At 34.8% G+C, this 19,695-nt stretch overlaps 1 protein-coding gene across 1 annotated transcript; it reads right to left on the minus strand.

The window, feature by feature from the left end:
- Positions 1–13,627: 13,627 nt before the first annotated feature.
- On the minus strand, positions 13,628–15,484 carry LOC105049054 (protein G1-like1). The gene is given in 3 exon segments (XM_010928589.4): positions 13,628–14,282; positions 14,285–14,686; positions 15,249–15,484. Coding segments are annotated over 2 exon segments (705 nt in total). The 5' UTR covers positions 14,535–14,686; positions 15,249–15,484; the 3' UTR covers positions 13,628–13,827.
- Positions 15,485–19,695: the final 4,211 nt, after the last annotated feature.

The following is a 19,695-nucleotide window of genomic DNA, read 5'->3' on the forward strand; positions in this document are numbered from 1 at the left end:
TTTGTACGACATATCAATTACCTTGATACTTTAGATCTTTCAAATATATTACTTATTTCGCTTGAGTTGCTAATATATACGGCTCATTCTGGTACCATGTTCGTGCAAAGTTTACACTGATAAAGTGTGGATCGATATGAATATCAATCTTTTTATTGCTAATATCCAATCATTCACACTGAAACAAGAATATAGAATGATGGATTCATATTTCAATTTTATGATATCCATCAGTACACCATAATATTCAATCTCTTCTTTTCCTTCATATCCTATCATAGCAATCCCACTATTCTGGGTTCGTTGTTGCATCTCAAGCTTTCTTGTATGAAATCTCATTCCTCCAATGATACAGGATGCGTAGTAGTTAATCCTTCAATCAGGATCACATGCTGAATCATACAACTCATCGGTTGCACCTTCTTCTTTATTGAAATACTTATATTTCATCTACATTGTAACATAAAAAATTATGTTGGTTCAAATAATTATTTTTATAATTATTAAAAATAACATATTACTAGTTCAACTTATAAGATTACCAAATTATTTTGTAAATTTTCTTCTATGTCGATCATCAGCATCCATATTATTCTCTCTACATAGTATACTCTTATGCTCACTGTAACAAGTCATAATTTTTAATTTTATATCGACATAAAAAAATTACTTAGAACATTAAATAGTATGCTAAGATAGTACTTACTCAATAAAATCTTCAATTTTTTCACAATTATTTAGAATGTAGAAGTGTGCCTTGAATAGCTCATTCACGTCCATAAATTCATATCTCCTTCCATCAATAGGTCGAACCGTTTGTATAAATATAGGCAGTGTCGGTTTATTATCACCCCATTCATGGTCTGTATTATGATCTGTATGATTGAATCTTATTTTGATATCATCAAGATACATCGAGCGAAATATGACGCACTTCGTAGCTATGTATGCTTCCGCTATAGATTCTTCAGACCGTGTTTTATTACGCACATACTTTTTTAGATACACATGAATCTGTAAATAAAAATAAATTTAAATTTTAAAAATATATTTACATCTTATAACTGATATGATAAAGTTCATACAATTTTTTTACCTTTTAATAGGATATATCCACTGATAATGTACTGGTTCGGCCAAAAGAGCTTCCTTTGGAAGATGAATAGCCATGTGCATCATAACATCAAAAAATGATGATGAAAATTTTTTTTCTAACTTACAAAGAATGAGCACGATATCCTTCTCAAACTTCTCAAGTAAGTTAATCTTCAATTTTCGGCAACACAGTTTTTGAAAGAACACTCTCAACTCAATCAATATAGTTTGAACATCACCACCCAAATAGCCATGCATGATCACAAAAAATAAATATTGCATCATCACATGGGAGTCATGACTTTTCATGCTAGAGATATTATCGTTGTTGTTGTCAATACACCGTAATATGTTTGAAATATATGCATCAAAAAATTTTACGATTTTGAACCATCCATAAAAACTCTTTTTTTTCGCATCAAACAACGAATAACATGCAGGTGACATAAAAAATCTATCACCTCAACAAACTAAATGTAACTCCGATCAATTTTCATTTTCTGCAAATCAAGACAAGTATTTGTACTATCTTTTATTTTTTCTGAGATGTTCAATACTGTACCAATGATATTATCACAAATATTCTTCTCAATGTGCATTACATCTAGATTATGATGAAGTAGTAGCTACTTCCAATAAGGTAGATTAAAAAAAATACTTCGCTTCATCCATTTCAGCTCAGCTTCAGTACGCTTCCGCTTGCGAGTATCCAAGATTTTTTTAAATTGGACATTTCTAATGACTTTAAGTTATTCTAAAACTTCTGCTCCACTTAACTCCTTAGGTAGCGGATGTCAATTGGACTTACTATCAAAGTATTGATTGTAACGGATCCTCCAAGAGTGATTATCATGTAGAAACCGTCGATGATCCATGAAACATATTTTTCATCCATACTTTAAATGTAAGGAGGATGCATCCTTGTTGCATATTGGATATGCCAGATATCCTTTGGTGCTCTACCCAGATAAGTTTTCATATGCAGAAAAATTATTTATGGTCCATAAAATTGAAGCATGTAACTTAAATTTTTTTGACTCACAGAATCATATGTCTGTACTCTATTTTTTCATATCTCCTTCAGATCATCGATTAACGATCGTAAATATATATTAATTTCATTACCTGATATTTTTGGATCCGAAATCAATAGTGACATAAAAATAAATGTTTCTTTCATGCACTTCCAAGGTGACATATTATATATAACTAGCATCACAGGCCACATGCTATAGGAAGTACTCAAATTGCCAAAAAAATTAAATCCATCTAGTGCTAGACCAAGTCGGATATTATGCAGGTCATTCACAAAGTGCAGATGCTTTGCATCAAAGTCTTTCTATACTACAGAGTTGGCCGAGTGGCTAAGTATGTTCTCCTCTGAAATCCGCTGTTTATGATGCCATCTTATTTCTTCAGCTGTCTTTGTGAACATATACAATCTTTGAAGTTTTAGAATCAATGAAAAATATCTCAAAATCTTTTGGGATATCTTCTTTTCTTTCCTATTATCGATTTTGTACCTAGGCTCACTGTATTTTGGACATTCAGTTATCTGTTCGTTATCTTTATAAAATAATATACAGTCATTTTTATAGACATGTATAGAAATATAGCCATGTCGTAATTTTCGCATGTATATTTTTTCTTCAGAATATAATTTCGAAAGTTTCTCTCCATCAGGAAGAGCTACTTTAATCAATATAAAATTTTGATCAAATAATTTTTGACTCCATCGATTCATGATTTTAATATAAAATAATTTTATCAAAAACTCTAACTTGAAGAACTTTACACAATTTAGATAGAGTAGCTCTGATGCATCCCTTATAAGCTTTACAAACTATTCAGAAGTCTCTTCTACCTTGAGCCGAATATTATGTTCATGATCAGAATTGCCTTCAGATACATTAGTACTCATGTGTACATTTGAACAAACATCCTAATGTAAATCATCCAATAGTTCTTCTATACCACCATGCTTGACAGGTTCAGCAGCATCACTATCATCTTCAGTATCATCATTGTCATGCATAACTTCATTCGGATCACCCTTTCCATGCTATATCCAGCAAGTATACTTCTTATCCATACCATAACATAGCAGATACTCCTCAATAAATATTATGTGATGATATACCATATCGACACATCTCTTGCATAGACACTTTATCTGACTAGCACTGTCAGCCTTATGAGTGCAAACTCAATAAAATCTCGAACATCTTTTTGATATTCAGACAAAAAAATATCTTTGATATTCATCCATTTTTGTTGATATCCATCTAACAACAAACATGAAAACCATTAACAACAAAAAAAATTTTAGTGATATTCATCCGAACTGGATCCCGATCCGAATTTCAGATCGAATCTCAATCTAAATTTCGAATCAAATCTCGATTTGGATCCAGACACGGATCATTTTATACAAAACAATACACATTAAAAAATATAGACTGAACAGTAACACAGAAAATCTCTTTCCACCAATTTAATGAAGCAAAAATGTATGATCCTATCTATTTCAAATCATTACTAATAGATGTGGCCCCATCCCTTTCAAAAAATAATAATATTATTATTGTTATTAGTTGATATTTTATTTTATTACTATAAAAATTTTGATAGCATCTCTCCATGGTTCTCCAAGTATATGATGTGAATACGGTGCCTACGCATCCTATCCACCATATATATATATCTGGAGAATGGTGAATAGATAATTACTAAGTACCACATAATGAAATAAAATATCAATTATTAATAACAATAAGATTATTATTTTTTAAAAAAATTGAATACGAAACATTCAAGAGTCGATCTCGATCAAGATCGACTCTTGAATGAAAATCTACGACTCAATGCAATTTAACTACTATCTTTGAACGTACATTCAAAGATGGATTTCTAATTTATCAAAAAAGAGTAACTCTGTATTAAAATTTTTTCATCAAAAAGTTTAATAGATTCTTTTCTAAAATAAAAATATTTTTTATATTTAATTATAATAAGTAAAAGTATACAAAACAACATACAAAATAATTAAATTGTAATAAGCAAAAGCAATGTGCATTGTACTAGTGAAACAATAAAAAATTTATAAATTTCAGCAGTAACACTAAAAAAATTATACAATAAATATAAAATAAACTATAAGTAGTTGAGCATGTAAAATAATACTAACGCAAAATAATAACACGAAACCCAATCCTGCGTCGAATGTCCTCTGCTCCCTCTCTCTCATCTTCAAAATTCACCAAAAGCAGCACCGTGGAGGCAATCCCGCTGATAGGGCTGAAAGTAGATCAGACCGTTAGGAGGCCCATCGAGCCAGGCTTCAAACTCGGCCCCAAATCATTTAGGCTGAGCTCTTGCCAAAAAAATAGGGCCCATTTGGCCATCGAGCTGGGCTCGGGCAGACATTTGGCTCGGCCCAAAGCTGATTCGATTGGGTTCGGATCGATTAACCCTCCTCTCCCATACTTTTATATATATATTAAATAATTTTTTTATTTTTTTAAAATATTTTTTATCTAAAAATATTTTTTAAAAAATATTTTTTCTTCTAAATGAGCTCTGGACTCGACCGCCCACGGCCCCTACTCTCACGGTGCTGGTGCCATCACCCACCCCGCGCTACTTGGACTTGACCCTCGCAACCCCTGCTCCCACGGTGTCGCCATCATCACCCACCCCTCGCAACCCACCCCCCACGATGCCACCGTCCTCTCCAACCCCCCGTGATCCGGATTCTAACTCAGATCCCGATCTGGTTTCCAACCCGAGTCGGGACCTCGATCTGGATCCAAACCTCGATCCAATTCAGATCGTGATTCAGATTTTATTTTTATTAATTAAATAATAAAATATTTGATTAATATTTTATTTTTTTTATTTTTTTTATTTTTTTTTCTATCCGCGTTTCTCTCTTCCCTGCCTCCCTCTTCGATCGACCTTCCTCCCTCCCCGACCGACCCCCTCCCCGACCCCATGTCGCCCTTGGCCGCCTACAGCCCCCTCCCTGCCCCCGTGTTGCCCTCGGTAGCCCCCCGACCCCATCTCTGCCTCCGTGTTATCCCCGACCGCCCACCCCCACCCCTGCAACCCCCTCCACCAGCTGACCCCCTCCCCGTCCTCGTGTCACCCCCAATCACCCTCCGACCCCATCCCCACCCCCGTGTCACCTCCGGCCACCCCTCAACCCCATCCCTGCCCTCGTGTCGCCCTCGGCTGCCCACCTCCACCCCTGCAACCCCCTCCACCAGCCGACCCCTTCCCGCCCCCGTGTTGACACCGACCACCCACAGGCCCCTCCTCGCCCCGGCCGCCCCTCGACCCCTTCCCCACCCTCGTGTCGCCCCCGACCACCCAACCCCACCCCTGCTACCCCCTCCGCCCCCAAACCCCCAGCCCCCATGTCACCCCCGACCGCCCACCCCCGATGGCCCGATCAACCAAAAAAAAAGGATGGGAAGAACCCTTACCTCTGGCAGACGGCAACAACGACGGTGACGGTGGAGACGCCCTCGCTGGTGGAAAGAGAAGGGGGGAGAGCTCGAAGAGGGAGAGGGGAGAGGGAGAGCTCGGTCGGAGAGGGGAGAAGGGAGAGAGAGGGATCGAAAAGTGAATTTCGCATGAAGGGACGTCGAGTGGACGTCTAATAAATGCAGAACTATTAGCGATGAAAATCTTCATCACTAATATGATTATTAGCGATGAAAAATAATTTTCATCACCAATAAGTCCCAACAAAAAAAATTTTACTAAAAATATTTTTTCTCTAAAAAATTTCACCCAAAAAATTTATGAAATAAATTATTGATGATGAAAAAAAAAATTATCGTTAATAAGGCTATTAGCGATGAAAAACTAGTTTCTGTCGCTAATAAATACCATCCAAAAAAAAATTCTCTCTAATAATTTTTTCTTCAAAAAATAAAAAAAAACATCTTTAAAATAGTTTTTCTAATGAAAACACCTTTTCGTCGCTTATAATTTTTTTCATTAATAAATTTTTTGTTCACAAAATTGACTATAATAATATTTTTAAAACATAATTGCCAATAAAAATAAATTTATATCACAAATAAATTTTCATAAAAAATTTCATAAAAAAATTTAAAGACTATTTGCGATTAAAATTCATTTTACGTCGCTAATAATTAAAAAATATATCTTTCTAATATCAATTTCATAAAAAATTAATTTTAAATTTTTTTCATCAAAAAAATTTTCCATTCAAAAAATTTAACAAAAAAATGATATTAAAAAAATATTCATAATAAAAAATAAAATTAATTTTCTTTAATTTAAAAAATTTTTGATCTAAAAATTTTTAAAAATAATTTATATAAATAGTTAATTTATATAAATAGTTAATTTATATAATTAATTAGAAAAAATTTATATAACTAGTTAATTTATGATTTTTCTTTCAAAAAAATTTTTATCCAAAAAAATTACGTACATAAAAATATAATTTCGATGAAAAGTTTAATTTACGTCACTAATAATTGTTATAAGAACAGTTCTTCGGCTTTCACAATGGAATGGATACTATGGGAGATCGATAGCTTTGAGGTCTTCGATCTTCAAGGAGCTCATCTTCTTCTTAGAGTCCTCATTTCGGAAGTCAGAATACGAGAATATCACGATAATTCTGAGATCGTGAGAGAAATCCATTAAGATTGAAATTTGGAGGATAGAATAGAGAAAGAAAGTTAGAGGTCCAGAAGCTCGTATACTGCATGTATGTAAGGATTGAGCTTAAAAAATTTAAGAAAAATTATGTAAGCATAAAAAATCTAGCAATTAATCAGAATCAAAGCAGACCTACGAATAGTGTAAGTTATGTTATAAAACACAAGTTCATATTTATATTTTGCATTGCTAGGAAGATGAGTACCCGTATTGTTTATCTTCTCATAATTGAAGCTCCTACAGAAATACATTTGAATATCGATCGATGAGAAAAGTATGGTATCTTTCGAGATCGTGAAAGCTATGCTAGAATGTGCTGCTTAACTATATGGTTTCTGTATGAAAGAAAACTTTTTTTATGTAGCTTAGGGCAGACACTCCATCAGAAAGATTCATTGATATCACTAGTAACAGTGACAGCGATGAACAGATGAATTTTATGTCGCAAATAAATGTATAGCTCATTTCTTTCAAAAGGATCTATTCATTCTAATCCGTGAATATCACTCACTTTCATATAATTTTTTCATATAAAAAATTCAGTCTAGATCATAACTCATATTTGCTTCTTTACCATGTAAAAGGATAAAAAATATATACAGCTACTATAAAAAATAGATGCAGTTGTCTTACACAAAATTAGAAATTTAAATTTTATAATTTTTTTAAAATTTTTAATTTTTTTACATATTGATCATGAAAATATTTTTATCGTAAATAAATTTATTTACGATGAAAAAAATATTCATCGTAAATACTTGATTATTTACAACAAAAAATTTTCGTCGCAAATAATAAGCAACTTTTGATTTTTTTAATTACTAATTTTTTTAAATATTGATGATGAAAATATTTTCATCATAAATAATCAAGTATTTACGATGAATATTTATTTTATCATAAAAATAAGTTATTTATGATGAAAAATTTTTATCACAAATGATGAGTAATTTTTAATTTTTTTTAATTTTTGATTTTTTAACTATTGACAATGAAAATATTTTTATCATAAATAATAAAGTATTTATAATAATTTTTTTTATCTCAAATATTCAATTATATATGATGAAATATTTTCATCGTAAATAATCTGTAATTTTTAAATTTTTTAAATTTTTTATTTTTTTAAAGTATTGGTGATGATAATATTTGCATTGAGAATAATCTTATTGTTGATGAAAAATATTTTTTATTTAAATACTTAAATGATTTACGATGAAAATATTTTTGTCACTAATTTTTAAAAATTTAAAATTAAAATAAATGATGCATTATTTACGATAAAAATATTTATCGTAAATAATATATATTTATGATGGAATAATTTTTTCGTCGCTGATAAGCAACTATTTGCAATGAAAAATTATTTTCGTCATAAATATTTTATTATTTACGATGAATATTTTTTTCATCATAAATACATTTAGTGGTGACAAAAATATTTACGTCGTGAATAATTTCATCTCAAAAATACTATTTTCTTGTAGTATCCTCATGGAATTCTTTAAGCCCTGACCCCTTGTCATCACTCTTGCCACCTTTGCTATTGAAGCCCACAAGTCTCTTGCTCAAGTATAGTTTGATCCAATGGTCCCCACTATTTATTATTAGGTTTTGATCTTTTGGAAGTGTGGATCCCTAATCTTGATTTTGATTCATAAATTTCTTTCCTCAAATCTATAATCACCAAGTTTGATCTTTCTTTCTCCAATCACAAACCTAAGTCCCAACTATCAACCCTCTCTCTTTCTAATCAAAATCAAAACAAATACCAGATGAAGGAGATTCATCCATCACTCAATCATCCCAAATTCCTCCCAAGTCCCCTCTATTGCTCCTCGTTACAAATCCTCTCCTAAGGAACAATATCTACTTTTTGTTGTTTCTATTATTCTTAAATTTTGGTTTATTATGTGTTTTATGCCTTCGACTCTTGTTTTTATTCATATTACATGAACTACTAAGATTTACTTTTATATTTTTTTATTTATTTGATTTATATGCAAAGAAATGATTTTTGCATTTTTACCACCTTGACCCGTCCCAACCTGCCCTATTTAACCCTACCTTCCCAACCCACCATGAGATGGGTATGGATATATGGTTCCTAATGGCAGGACGGGTATATATAGGTGATGGCCTACCCGACCCCTACCCACTCCGTTACCATCCCTAAAATGGAGAGGATCTCAACTTGTCATGTTTACATGTTTTGCCTAACATGTGATCAGAATTTCAGATTCATAGTATTAAACTCCAAGGTAATGCGTGCAGTTCACGTAATTAGTAGCAGTAAGGTTAGTGCTTAAAGATGTCACACTTCTGCACTAAAATCTACCTAACATAATATGTTGGAAGTTTATTGTTTTCAATGACTTGAGTCGTCCAAATTTTGTGGTAGTGATGTCTCCGGACAGCAGGTTGGTCAACTGGTCCACAGTGACATTCTACTCGGTGTTTGACCTTTCCAAGTTGGCCTTGTTTTCTCTCCTAAAAGAACTTAGGAAATTTCCTAACATCTTTTCAAATCCCAGTTTGTTTAATTCGCAATGTTCTATCTAGAAGCTATCTTTGTTATGGGAAATGAACAAGGTGCTCACATAGACTTGATTGCTTAATTCTGAAAACCAGATGCTTATCGGCTTATGCTCGAATCTTGATACTACTCAGGGAAATATCTTGCATTCCACATTTGTCACCATCAGCATAGCTAAAGGCCAAAACTAAAGTGTTAAAGGTTTAGGAGGCAAATAATGGTGCTAGCCTAATTCACCAATTCTAGCCCAGCAAATGCATGATTCGCATTACACCATTCTATTCGACTATAATATGTGAAACTTTTGTCCTCGAGAGGTTTCTCTTTTCTGGTCATAGAAAGGTCCAGATTCTTGTTTGAAAGAAATATCAAACTGAATAGAACTATAGAAATTTGTCTGCCTGACATAGGTTGTATTATACTTTTGAGGACTAGGGATTCCAAACATCAATCTTCTAGGAATAAACACAAAAAAAAAAAAAAAAAAAAGATCTAGATCGAGAATCAAGAAAAGTAAGCTAAAAATAGGGTTGTCAGTTGATCCAATTGTAGCTAGAGTTTCCTGGCTCAAAATTAATAAGCTCAAATTCACTAGACTTGGTTCGAATGTGATTGAGCTAAGGTTTCACAAGCTCAATATTAATTTTGAATCGAGTCTAGAAAAACCCAGCATAATAAGTTTCAGCTAGATAAGGCTCAAAACTGGTTAATATATTATAATATATTAGTTAACATATAATTGATCATTTAATTTAACACAACAACTGACTTTTGGTTCGGTTACGAAACATGCTGAGCTCAATTTAAGCTTCATTCAACTTAAATTTATTTCATTCAGCAAAGGTTATCCAACCGATTGGTGCTTGAGTTCAGTGAAGTCTTAAACTAGAGTCAATTATGCTTGACCAGATAACAAAAAAAACAGACATTTGGGCTCAAAATTAAGTTCAATGAGCCTGATCAGACCCAGGCTTGATAAAGCTTGGCTCAATTACACCTCCAGCCACAAATATAATTATTTGGCTTATATTTTAGTAGCTTATGGCCATACAAGTTTAACCATTTGCAAGGAAACATTTTCTTCATTTTGTTTCTTTTCCAACGTGAGAAGTTGTTTCTTTTATAATTAACACAATATTGACAATCAAGGTATCAACAACAATATAATCTAATGATAATAAGCCTCCGTTGGAACTGCTAATAACCATTATAACAGTTATAATAACAATAATTTGCTCAAGTCACACTGTTCATCAAATTTAAAAAAAAATCACTTTTCAGCAATTATAAAGATTTGAGTACTAAATACAATAGACTTGAATGATCATGAAAAGATGAGAAGCATAGCATGCCATTCATGATGGATCGAATCTTTGGAGGATTTAGCAAATCAGAGCATATGACTTATTATCTTTTATCGAATTTTGAATATAACATGCTGTATCATGGAAGGTAGCCAATATTAAGCAGTATTTCACCCAACTTGTGGGAGTTTTTGCTTAACCTTTTTAATTTAAACTATATTATAGATATTTTAAAAATCAAGTAGAATAAATTAAGCCCATATCACGAAGATACATAAATTGCTCCTGGATTTTTTTTAAAAAATTCTGATATCTTAATTAGCTGAACTACCTGAACACTCTATTACTAATTCTATATATTGCTTTTTTTTTTTTTTTGGTATTATCGATTGATTAATTGATGAACATCATTACTGTATATTCTTTTTCGTTGAAGCACCATACAAAGTTAATCATTGTAAAATTTAAGTTTTGCACATAATTCCTGAAAAACAGACTTCTATTTAAAATCATTAGGATTGATCCTCATATCTGATAAATATTTGATTGGAGATAGGATAACCTTCTCTTCTTCAAGGCCGAGGCCACTAACCTTGAGTATACTAGAGGGCAATGCCTGAACTAATACCATAATTTTAAAGCTCATTTTGACAGTTTAGTTGGGGACAACTACTACTCCCAGATTATACTCAGCATTCTCAGTCTAGTTGCTACAAGCAGTGGGAAAATGTACTTTTTTTCTTTCATGTGGTAAACCCTTTTATGAACGAAACCAGTCTCCTCATAGAATTTCCTTTTTTTTTTTTTTGGGTAATTCTTCTGCATTTGTTAATACTTGAGAAATTTAGGGATCAACCAGTTGGATGTACTATTTCGTGTATTTTAAAATTCTACTTTAAACAAGGTCCATTAAACCAGGAATGTAACTTAGTGAAGTTCCTTAAGCTAGGAAAACTCATGTCATCATGTTATAAATCTTCCAAATAAATCTCTTTCAATACGGAGGTTGCAAATAATATGACTTTTGCATTTTCTTCACGGTTTATCTATTGAAAAATATGTTTAAGAATTTATCACTGAAGCAGAAATCCATGGATTTGGAAGAAAAATAATTTTCTATTGAATAAATCCAAATGAGTAAAATGCCATCAGTAATCAGTAGGGTTATTGAAAATAAGATTAAATGAACGAATTTGATACAAAGGGAAGGCTGCTATAAATGAAAGTTGGTGATTTCTGGAACTGGTCATTCAAAGATATTTAATTTCGTGAAATGATTTGGAATGCGTTTGAAACATGATGGGTCAGTCATAACTTTAGTCCCTCTGGGGAAGTTAATGATTTGCTGCACAGTCTCGATGACATAAAAAGACCAAAAACTCTAACTTCCATGGCAGATAGAGGCATGAACCTTTCATATGAATCTTGACATAGCTCATGACAGCATGGTGGCAAGTAAAAATTGTGAGGTGATTCTTTTGACATCCACGAGACCATCAGTCTTTTCATGCATTTATAAGCAGGCATGGATTTTTTGCTTTTGCGTTTATCAACAAGAAATGAAGTGTTCTGTTGTCTGACAGCAAGGGATCTAGTAGTTGGGTTCAAGAAATGACAGACTGCAGACGAGAAGCATGCACAAGTGTTAACCTTAACTAGGTCAGTCTGATTACAAACTATTATTATATATGACATTATAAATTAAGTGTTAATTTTGTTTACATATTAATTTTTCATTTTCAAGACAGCAAGGAAAACACGCACAGTTCCATAATTTGTGCTGCTAGAAGATGACAGTGGAATCCCCAGATCTTCGGATCTGGTTTCCTCAAAAAATTGGAAGACGATGATGGAAAAATACAGATTTATATCATTGACAACAAAAACATTAATTCAGAACAGGGCTTTTCCTCTCCTTGTTTTTATATTTTTTTTCAAAAAAAAAGAAGTATTAACATATTCAAGATAAGTGAAATATAGCATGGAAAATTGTAACTATCATAGAAGAAGTAATATAGCTGATTATAAATTGAAGCACAAAACCAGAAGCTGATACACCAAATGCCTGGGCCTAATAAACTAGAGGAAAAAACTGGTGCATACGCTCTCTCTCTCTCTCTCTCTCTAAATTTTTTAGGAGAATTTGTATGTTTATATAGCTTGTAAGGAGCTAGTAGAATAATTAAGAAAGGATAAAACTGAAGGATAAAACTGCTGCAGCACAGAGAAATATAAATAACCCAGTCCAACCTGAGGTTTAGAATCTAAAGCCTGAGGTCTCAACAGTGAAGCAGTTATTTAGCTGAAGCTTTGCACCATCATGTACTTACGGTAAGAAGTAACCTTGTTGAGTTTTCATGAAATAAATGATGCGGATTATTAATCTCTTCAAATGACTGTATTAAAAGAATAAATTGTTTTCCTTCAGTCTGCCTGACCCTCTCTCTCTCTCTCTCTCTCTCTCTCTCATCAGAAAGCAATGCCCAAACCGCTGTCCTCGGAAAAAAGCTTTTGCTAATGCTACCCACAGTGCCAAACAGGAAGAAACAGTGACTTCCTTTGTGGCTGTGGTTGATTAGGAAAGAAGAATATAGAGCGAAATAGACATTCTTTCTGCAATAAATCATTGCTAGAACCCAATTCATCAAAGAAAAGACCACAACTAACATCACCGTATTCTTTTGTATGTGTGCAGAAAAAGAGTACACACCGCACTCTACTACTTGTAATCACTCCTACAACACTATCATTGGCCGTCATAAGTCTACCCACCATAAAACAACATTTCCAGGAAAAAACAAAGAACATAGACAAATAATGCACTATGTCTAGCAACCATCCCACAGCTACAATTGAAATGACAATCTTCCAACCTCATACTGATCCAACTACAAAATCCAACGAAACTATAAAACATACACGCAAACGGAAAGATCAATGTGCAAAGATTTATTACTGCATCTACACCAAATTAAGCAAGAGCAAAAGATCAGCTTCAAAGCCATGCACAGCTCATACGCTTGGAAATTAATAACCGTAAACATGATATACACTCAATGAACCACATAAAATTGTCTGTTAAACATAGATAACAACGACTAGTACGCCAACCTTTTAAAGAGTCCTCCACACACAGACCTTCACAATATAACTAGCAAGAACTCTTAGTACTGCAAACTAAATACCGGACTAATTAAACACCGATAATGGTATCATACCCCCGCCTGAATGAGCCTCCGCGGCGGCCATGATCACCTGGTGGTCTCCGCCGGCCTCCGCCGCCGGCATCACCAGAGGAGCATGGAGGTGAAGCGGGTGCCCGCCGCTCAGCGAATTCAAGTCGGCCGCCGGCCGACTGTGGGTGATGGCGGGAGCCGTCGCTGGAGCCGGCATCTGCGAACCGTGACCCTGCTGCGGCGGAGAGGTTCGCTTTCTTTTCTTCTTCTCGTAGGCGATCCCCCTTGCCTTGGCCTGGCTGTCCCTGACCTCCCTGAGGTAGAGCCGGACGGCACGGGCACCGAAGGGGTTGGCCTCCGGCTGGCCGCCGTTCTCCTCGAAGGCGGCGCGGAGGCGGCCGATGAGGGCGTCGAGGCTGCCCCAAGCCTGCCGGAGGGGGCACGGGCACGGCGCCGGGGGGTGGGGGTGCCGAAGAACGGGCATCCGACGGCGTGCACCTTGGTCTTGCCAAACTGGTCCAGGTAGCGGAGGAACTCGAGGACGTGGGCGCCGCTGCACCGGGAGAGCGTAAGCGGGGGGCGGTGGTTCCGGAGGTACTGGCCGAAGGTGTTCCAGTCCCGGCGCTTCTGGGACTCATACCGGCTCAGGCGCAGCCCGCCGTCGGGGGCGGAGGAATTGGCCGAGCTCTCCGTCTTGGAGCTCGCTCCGGTCGACAACATGATTTTCAGTTAAATAGAATACTGATCGTAGCTGCTGTTGCTGATGATGATGATGATGGAGGCTTCTGCTAACAATTCGGTAATCTATGTCTTTTGCTTTTGGGGTCGGTCACTCTGATCAATGAGAACTGATAACTACTTTTCGGTGCAACCTAGCAAAAGCAAAATTGAATTTATTTATTTCGTTATAATAAGACTGAGATCAGACTACCAGTTCCTGAGCAAAAAAAAAAAAAAGGGTTTCAGCTCAAATTTGAAGAAATAAATAATATGTAGGAAGAAAAATTTTCAGACAGAAAGGCTAAAGAAGCGAAAGAGAGAGGAGAAAGTCTTGGGTTCTGGGATATTTCAGTGAACGGACCCTAGGGTTTAAGATTACTTGCTCGGATCTAGAAGATCTGTTTAAGCGCAAGTTTCCAAACAAAGGGCAGGTTTTCTCTTAGGTCAGATCATTTATTGGCTTGCAAGGTGAAATGGTTTTCTTCTGAGGATCTACATATATAAATAACAAAACCTTTGAAACACGAAGCTAAAAAAGGAAGGATCAGGCGGATCTATGGAATTTATTTATCAGTGACTACCAAAAAAAAGGCTAGGCTTTCCCTAACTAAAATCTATCTTTAGTTTCCAAGCTGAGATGGTCTTCTTTGCTGAACTCTGTATATATCTATATATATATGAAGGAAGAAAGCAAGGCCCTTTTATAGTACTTACTTGATATCCACAACTCTGAGCCTAGAGACAGAAGAAAAGAAGCTCAAATCATGAGATCTCCAAAGCCCTTCCAAGCTTTTGGGTGTAAATATAGGAAGTGGGTACAAACCAAGCTAAAAAAAGAGATGGTTCTGAGAAGAATGGCCGAGAGCTTTGTGTGAGGGACGAAGAAATGGGCCGTGTCAATGGGGATATATAGAGATAGAGAGTTGCGAAAAGGACACGCAATAAAGAGCTGGTAGGTGCGATAGGCGCGGTGGGATGAAAAGAGGCTCAAGGCATGAGGTCTCCAAAATCCATTCAAGTTTTCTGGGCCTAAGGAGGATATGGGTACAAGTCTACAGGACAAGACCAAGAAGTAATGGGTTAGTGAGAGGCACCAAAGCAGGAGATGGGCAGTGAAAGCACAATGAGATGGACACAATGCAAAGAGGGAATATATAGAAGTGGAAGGAGGCACAATAAATGATAGATTATATAATTTACACTCTCAGTATTTATTACATCAAATGGTAGAAAAAAACTCTAGAATTTAAGTAAAAGAAATTTAGAAGAGCAGGGAAGAATAAAAGGTAGAGGGAGTGGAGCAAAGAGCCAAATGAGTTCGGAAGGGAAAGGACTGCTCTGCACAGTATCTGATTGATAGGTGAGGGGGGAGAGAGAGAGAGAGAGATAGAAGAAAGTAGAAGAAGAAAGCAAAGGAGAGCAGATGAAAGGGGTGAGACAAAAGGTAGGGCCCACAACGTAGACACCCACCTCGCGGGTGTGATGGCAGACTGACGATTCGCTCTTCACACTACACAAAACGTCACTTCAGAGTCTTATCGGCTTTCCTTCCACCTTGAAATCGCCACATCTCCTCGGCCTTCCCCGGCCAATTCCTCGGCTTCCCCTAATGCTTCCATAATCCATTTCCTTAATCTAAACTTTGTTGTTAACCACGCTCCTAAGTTCCAGCAGTTGACTGCTAGCTATTTCCATTATTGGATACATTTAGGACTTCTCCACTGGGAAAAACTATAAACAACGTTTAGATTATATAATGGCCATATGCACTCATGTACCTAAGTATATATATATCCACATGTTATGAAAACAATGGAGGAGTTATATAAAAAATTCTTTTTTTTGTTTTATTGTCAACATAATTATAATGCACTAGCACTCAGCATGTGCGTCTAGGAGAGCATGCTTTTGGAATAATGGGGTGTTTGTTTCTAATTTATGATAGCTAATGATTTATGTTACCATGGTTGTTAGGTTGTTCTAATAAAATACAATCATAGGCTAGATAAATTCAACCATGGTGCTACTGAAACCTTGGTTTTCTGTACCCATAGTTTTGTTGAAGAAAATTATATTAGTTCTCAGACATCCATTGTCTCAAGGCATAGACACGGGACGACAAAAGGTTATTAGATGCACTTAAGTCAATATACAGCCATTGTTTAGACATGCTTGGATGCATGAGTGCTCCAAATCATAAGATATTCATGATCTATAAAAATGGTTTAGTATTATGTATGGCTGAAAATGGATCTAATATGGATTGGATATCGGTCATACCATATCAAATTGGATATTATAGCACTACCATATCAGTTCGGTACTGATACATGGTATGGGAGTATAATATTCCATATACCGAACTGGCTCTCATACTGGATATACTAACACAATAATAAGATGGTACCATATGGAGTCGGATATGGAGATGGCATATCTTGTCGATATAAATATAGATATTAAGCAAATATTTTTTTTTTTTTTGTTGTTTCAAACAAATAAGAGTACAAACAAGATATGAATATAAACACACAAATAAATCAAATAGTTAAACTTTATGAACCATCAAATCAAAAATATCACAATATGGAAGATAAATTTATAATTAAGTCAATAACATGGTGATGTTGTCAATTATTTCCCTTAAAAGATTATAAAAGCTATGTAAGATTAACTCGGATTAAAAATAGAACTTGGTATTCACATAGTTGTCTATTCATATCAAAATCTAGTTTTCTTTAACATGTATGGATAAAGATTAGGATATTGGTAAGTTGCACAAAGTTATATCCATATCTGGATAAATTTAGATACAAAAATAGATTGAGATGGGGATCATGCAGTCCACTTTCACCCCTGCATAGATATGTAAATAAACATTACATAATGACATACCATAATTTAGGGTATTCTTGGATGCAACATACCATAAGTTTGATATTTTCTACCATGTCGAGATGGTTCGGTAGACACAACAACAGAGAATAATAAATTTCATAGATCTTAAGGCTATCAATTCCCTAAATTCATGGACTTCTAACACAACAAAAGTTCCTCTAGAATTTTCATGTCTAATGTTCTCAAATACCTATAAGCTGTGTATGATCCATGGACTTTGTTGACACCTCGTTTCTCAGTATACATATTTGCTCTCCTCAATCCTTTCTTGATTTGTGAGAGATATCACTTAATCCGTGAGGCATCCAATCGCCAAACAAAAACTTAAAATATTGTTTAAACAATTTTTAAAAACATATTGAAAAGAACAAAAAAACTGCAACTATTAACTAATCAATCCCAAAAGCTTAATTGATATCGAAAGGCAAATGATAGGCTAGAACCAAAATAACAAATGATTAGGGATCATTAAAATTAATAACTGAACTAGAGTGAACTGAACTCATGACCTCCTACACACTTGAGCTCTAATAAAATGTTAACTAATCAATTAATCAAAACCAAAAGTTCAAACTGATATGAAAATGGTAAACAATGAATATCAGGCTTAAGATAAACTTATAGGTGGCATCTGGGACTAGCTTAAGGATAACGGGAACAAGGAAATTAAGCTATGCCAGGCTGCATAAATATGCTAAGTACACAGGTGCCATATTCTATTTGGTTGACAAATTTTTTGGAAGTTTGGGTTCAGTCAGTTTTTATTTTAATAACCATCCATTCTTTCAAGCAAACCGTTTAGATCTATCTGTTTTTCTGGGCAGTAATCAAATATAGCTCTTTTATTTTGGTTATGAAGGGTAAAATATGTGCAATTTTCCTAAACTTCCATGTTTCCTACCTAATTAGCACATAACTTCCAGGTTTCTTACCTGATTAACACATAATTCTGGTTCTAATATAACTTCCAAAAATCTCTCTCCTTCTCTCAAGCACATGCACATCCCATCACCTCTTTCCTATGCTGTCTCTCGCCCTCCGCTTGATGCTCTTTCCCATGGTCTCTTTTTCTCGGCACTCTCTCGTACTAGCTCTCACCCTCTCAGACATTCTCTCAGCTTTTCCTCTCTCACACACAAAAGCAATCTCTTAATAAGTAGACTAGCTAGGAGGAAGCGAGTCAAAGAGTAGAAGCCTAGTAAGCAGAAAGAAAGACATGTTTTCTACCAAAAAAAAAAAAAAGAAAGACATGTTGGGGACACTGCGACCAAAGTATCGGTGCATTGTGCAGTCAGATAATCTTACCAAACGAAATATATGCCTAATTTATTCTCAGTAATAGCATCAATGATTGGGATTTAATGTATAAAATACTTTTATTTTAAAAATATGTACAAAAGCAAAACTCTGTTTTCAGAAGTTGAAAGTTAGAATAAATTGTCTATTTTCAAAAACAAATGGATAAATCACAGAAACACCCCTTCAACTTTTCCTGATTTATATTTACACTCCAAAAATTTTAATTTTTTTAATTAAGCCCCAAAACCTATATTCTATTACAATATAGTTTAACCGTCTATCTCCATTAAGATCTATGAACACATGATAGTTATGTGAGAAAACTTTAGATAAAAAATATCAACAATACCCTTGTCAACTGGATTAGAAGAAAATTATGGGTTATGGTAGGAACAAAAGGAGATGATATGGCGATCATGTGGCCCCTTTTATTCCTCTTTTTTTCTTACTAAATAAGAGCTTCCCAATCTGATTTTAGTTCGATTAAGGGAGAATAAGAGAGAGTGAAGATAGAAGAAATGGTGACGGAACGAAGGCAAAAGAGAGCATTAGAGTAGAGGTAAGCATAAACTTTGTCCAAAGCTCCAATCAAAGCTTCTCTCAGCTCCTTTATATTTTCTGTAATTGTCAACTAAGCTCCACTTAAGATTTCATGAACCACAGCAAATCCCGGCACTAGTTCTATGGGTACTCCACATACGAGATAAGAAAAGAAAGTTATTTTTAAAATTTCTTTTGTACGATATCTTACAAATCTCTTGAATATAGTCGTAGGTGATTTGTTGGTACTAAAATGGATCGCTAAAAAATAGGATGGGATGGTGACCATGAAGGATTTTACCTCATAAGCAGCTATAGTTATAGCAATTAGGAGAGAGGCTAAGTATAACATTTTGAAAGTTTTGAAGTGTACATGTAAATTATGAAAAGTTAAAGAGATATCTCTATAATTTCATGACAGTTT

Source organism: Elaeis guineensis, chromosome 7 (genome assembly GCF_000442705.2).
Source record: "Elaeis guineensis isolate ETL-2024a chromosome 7, EG11, whole genome shotgun sequence".
Classification (NCBI taxonomy): Eukaryota; Viridiplantae; Streptophyta; class Magnoliopsida; order Arecales; family Arecaceae; genus Elaeis; species Elaeis guineensis.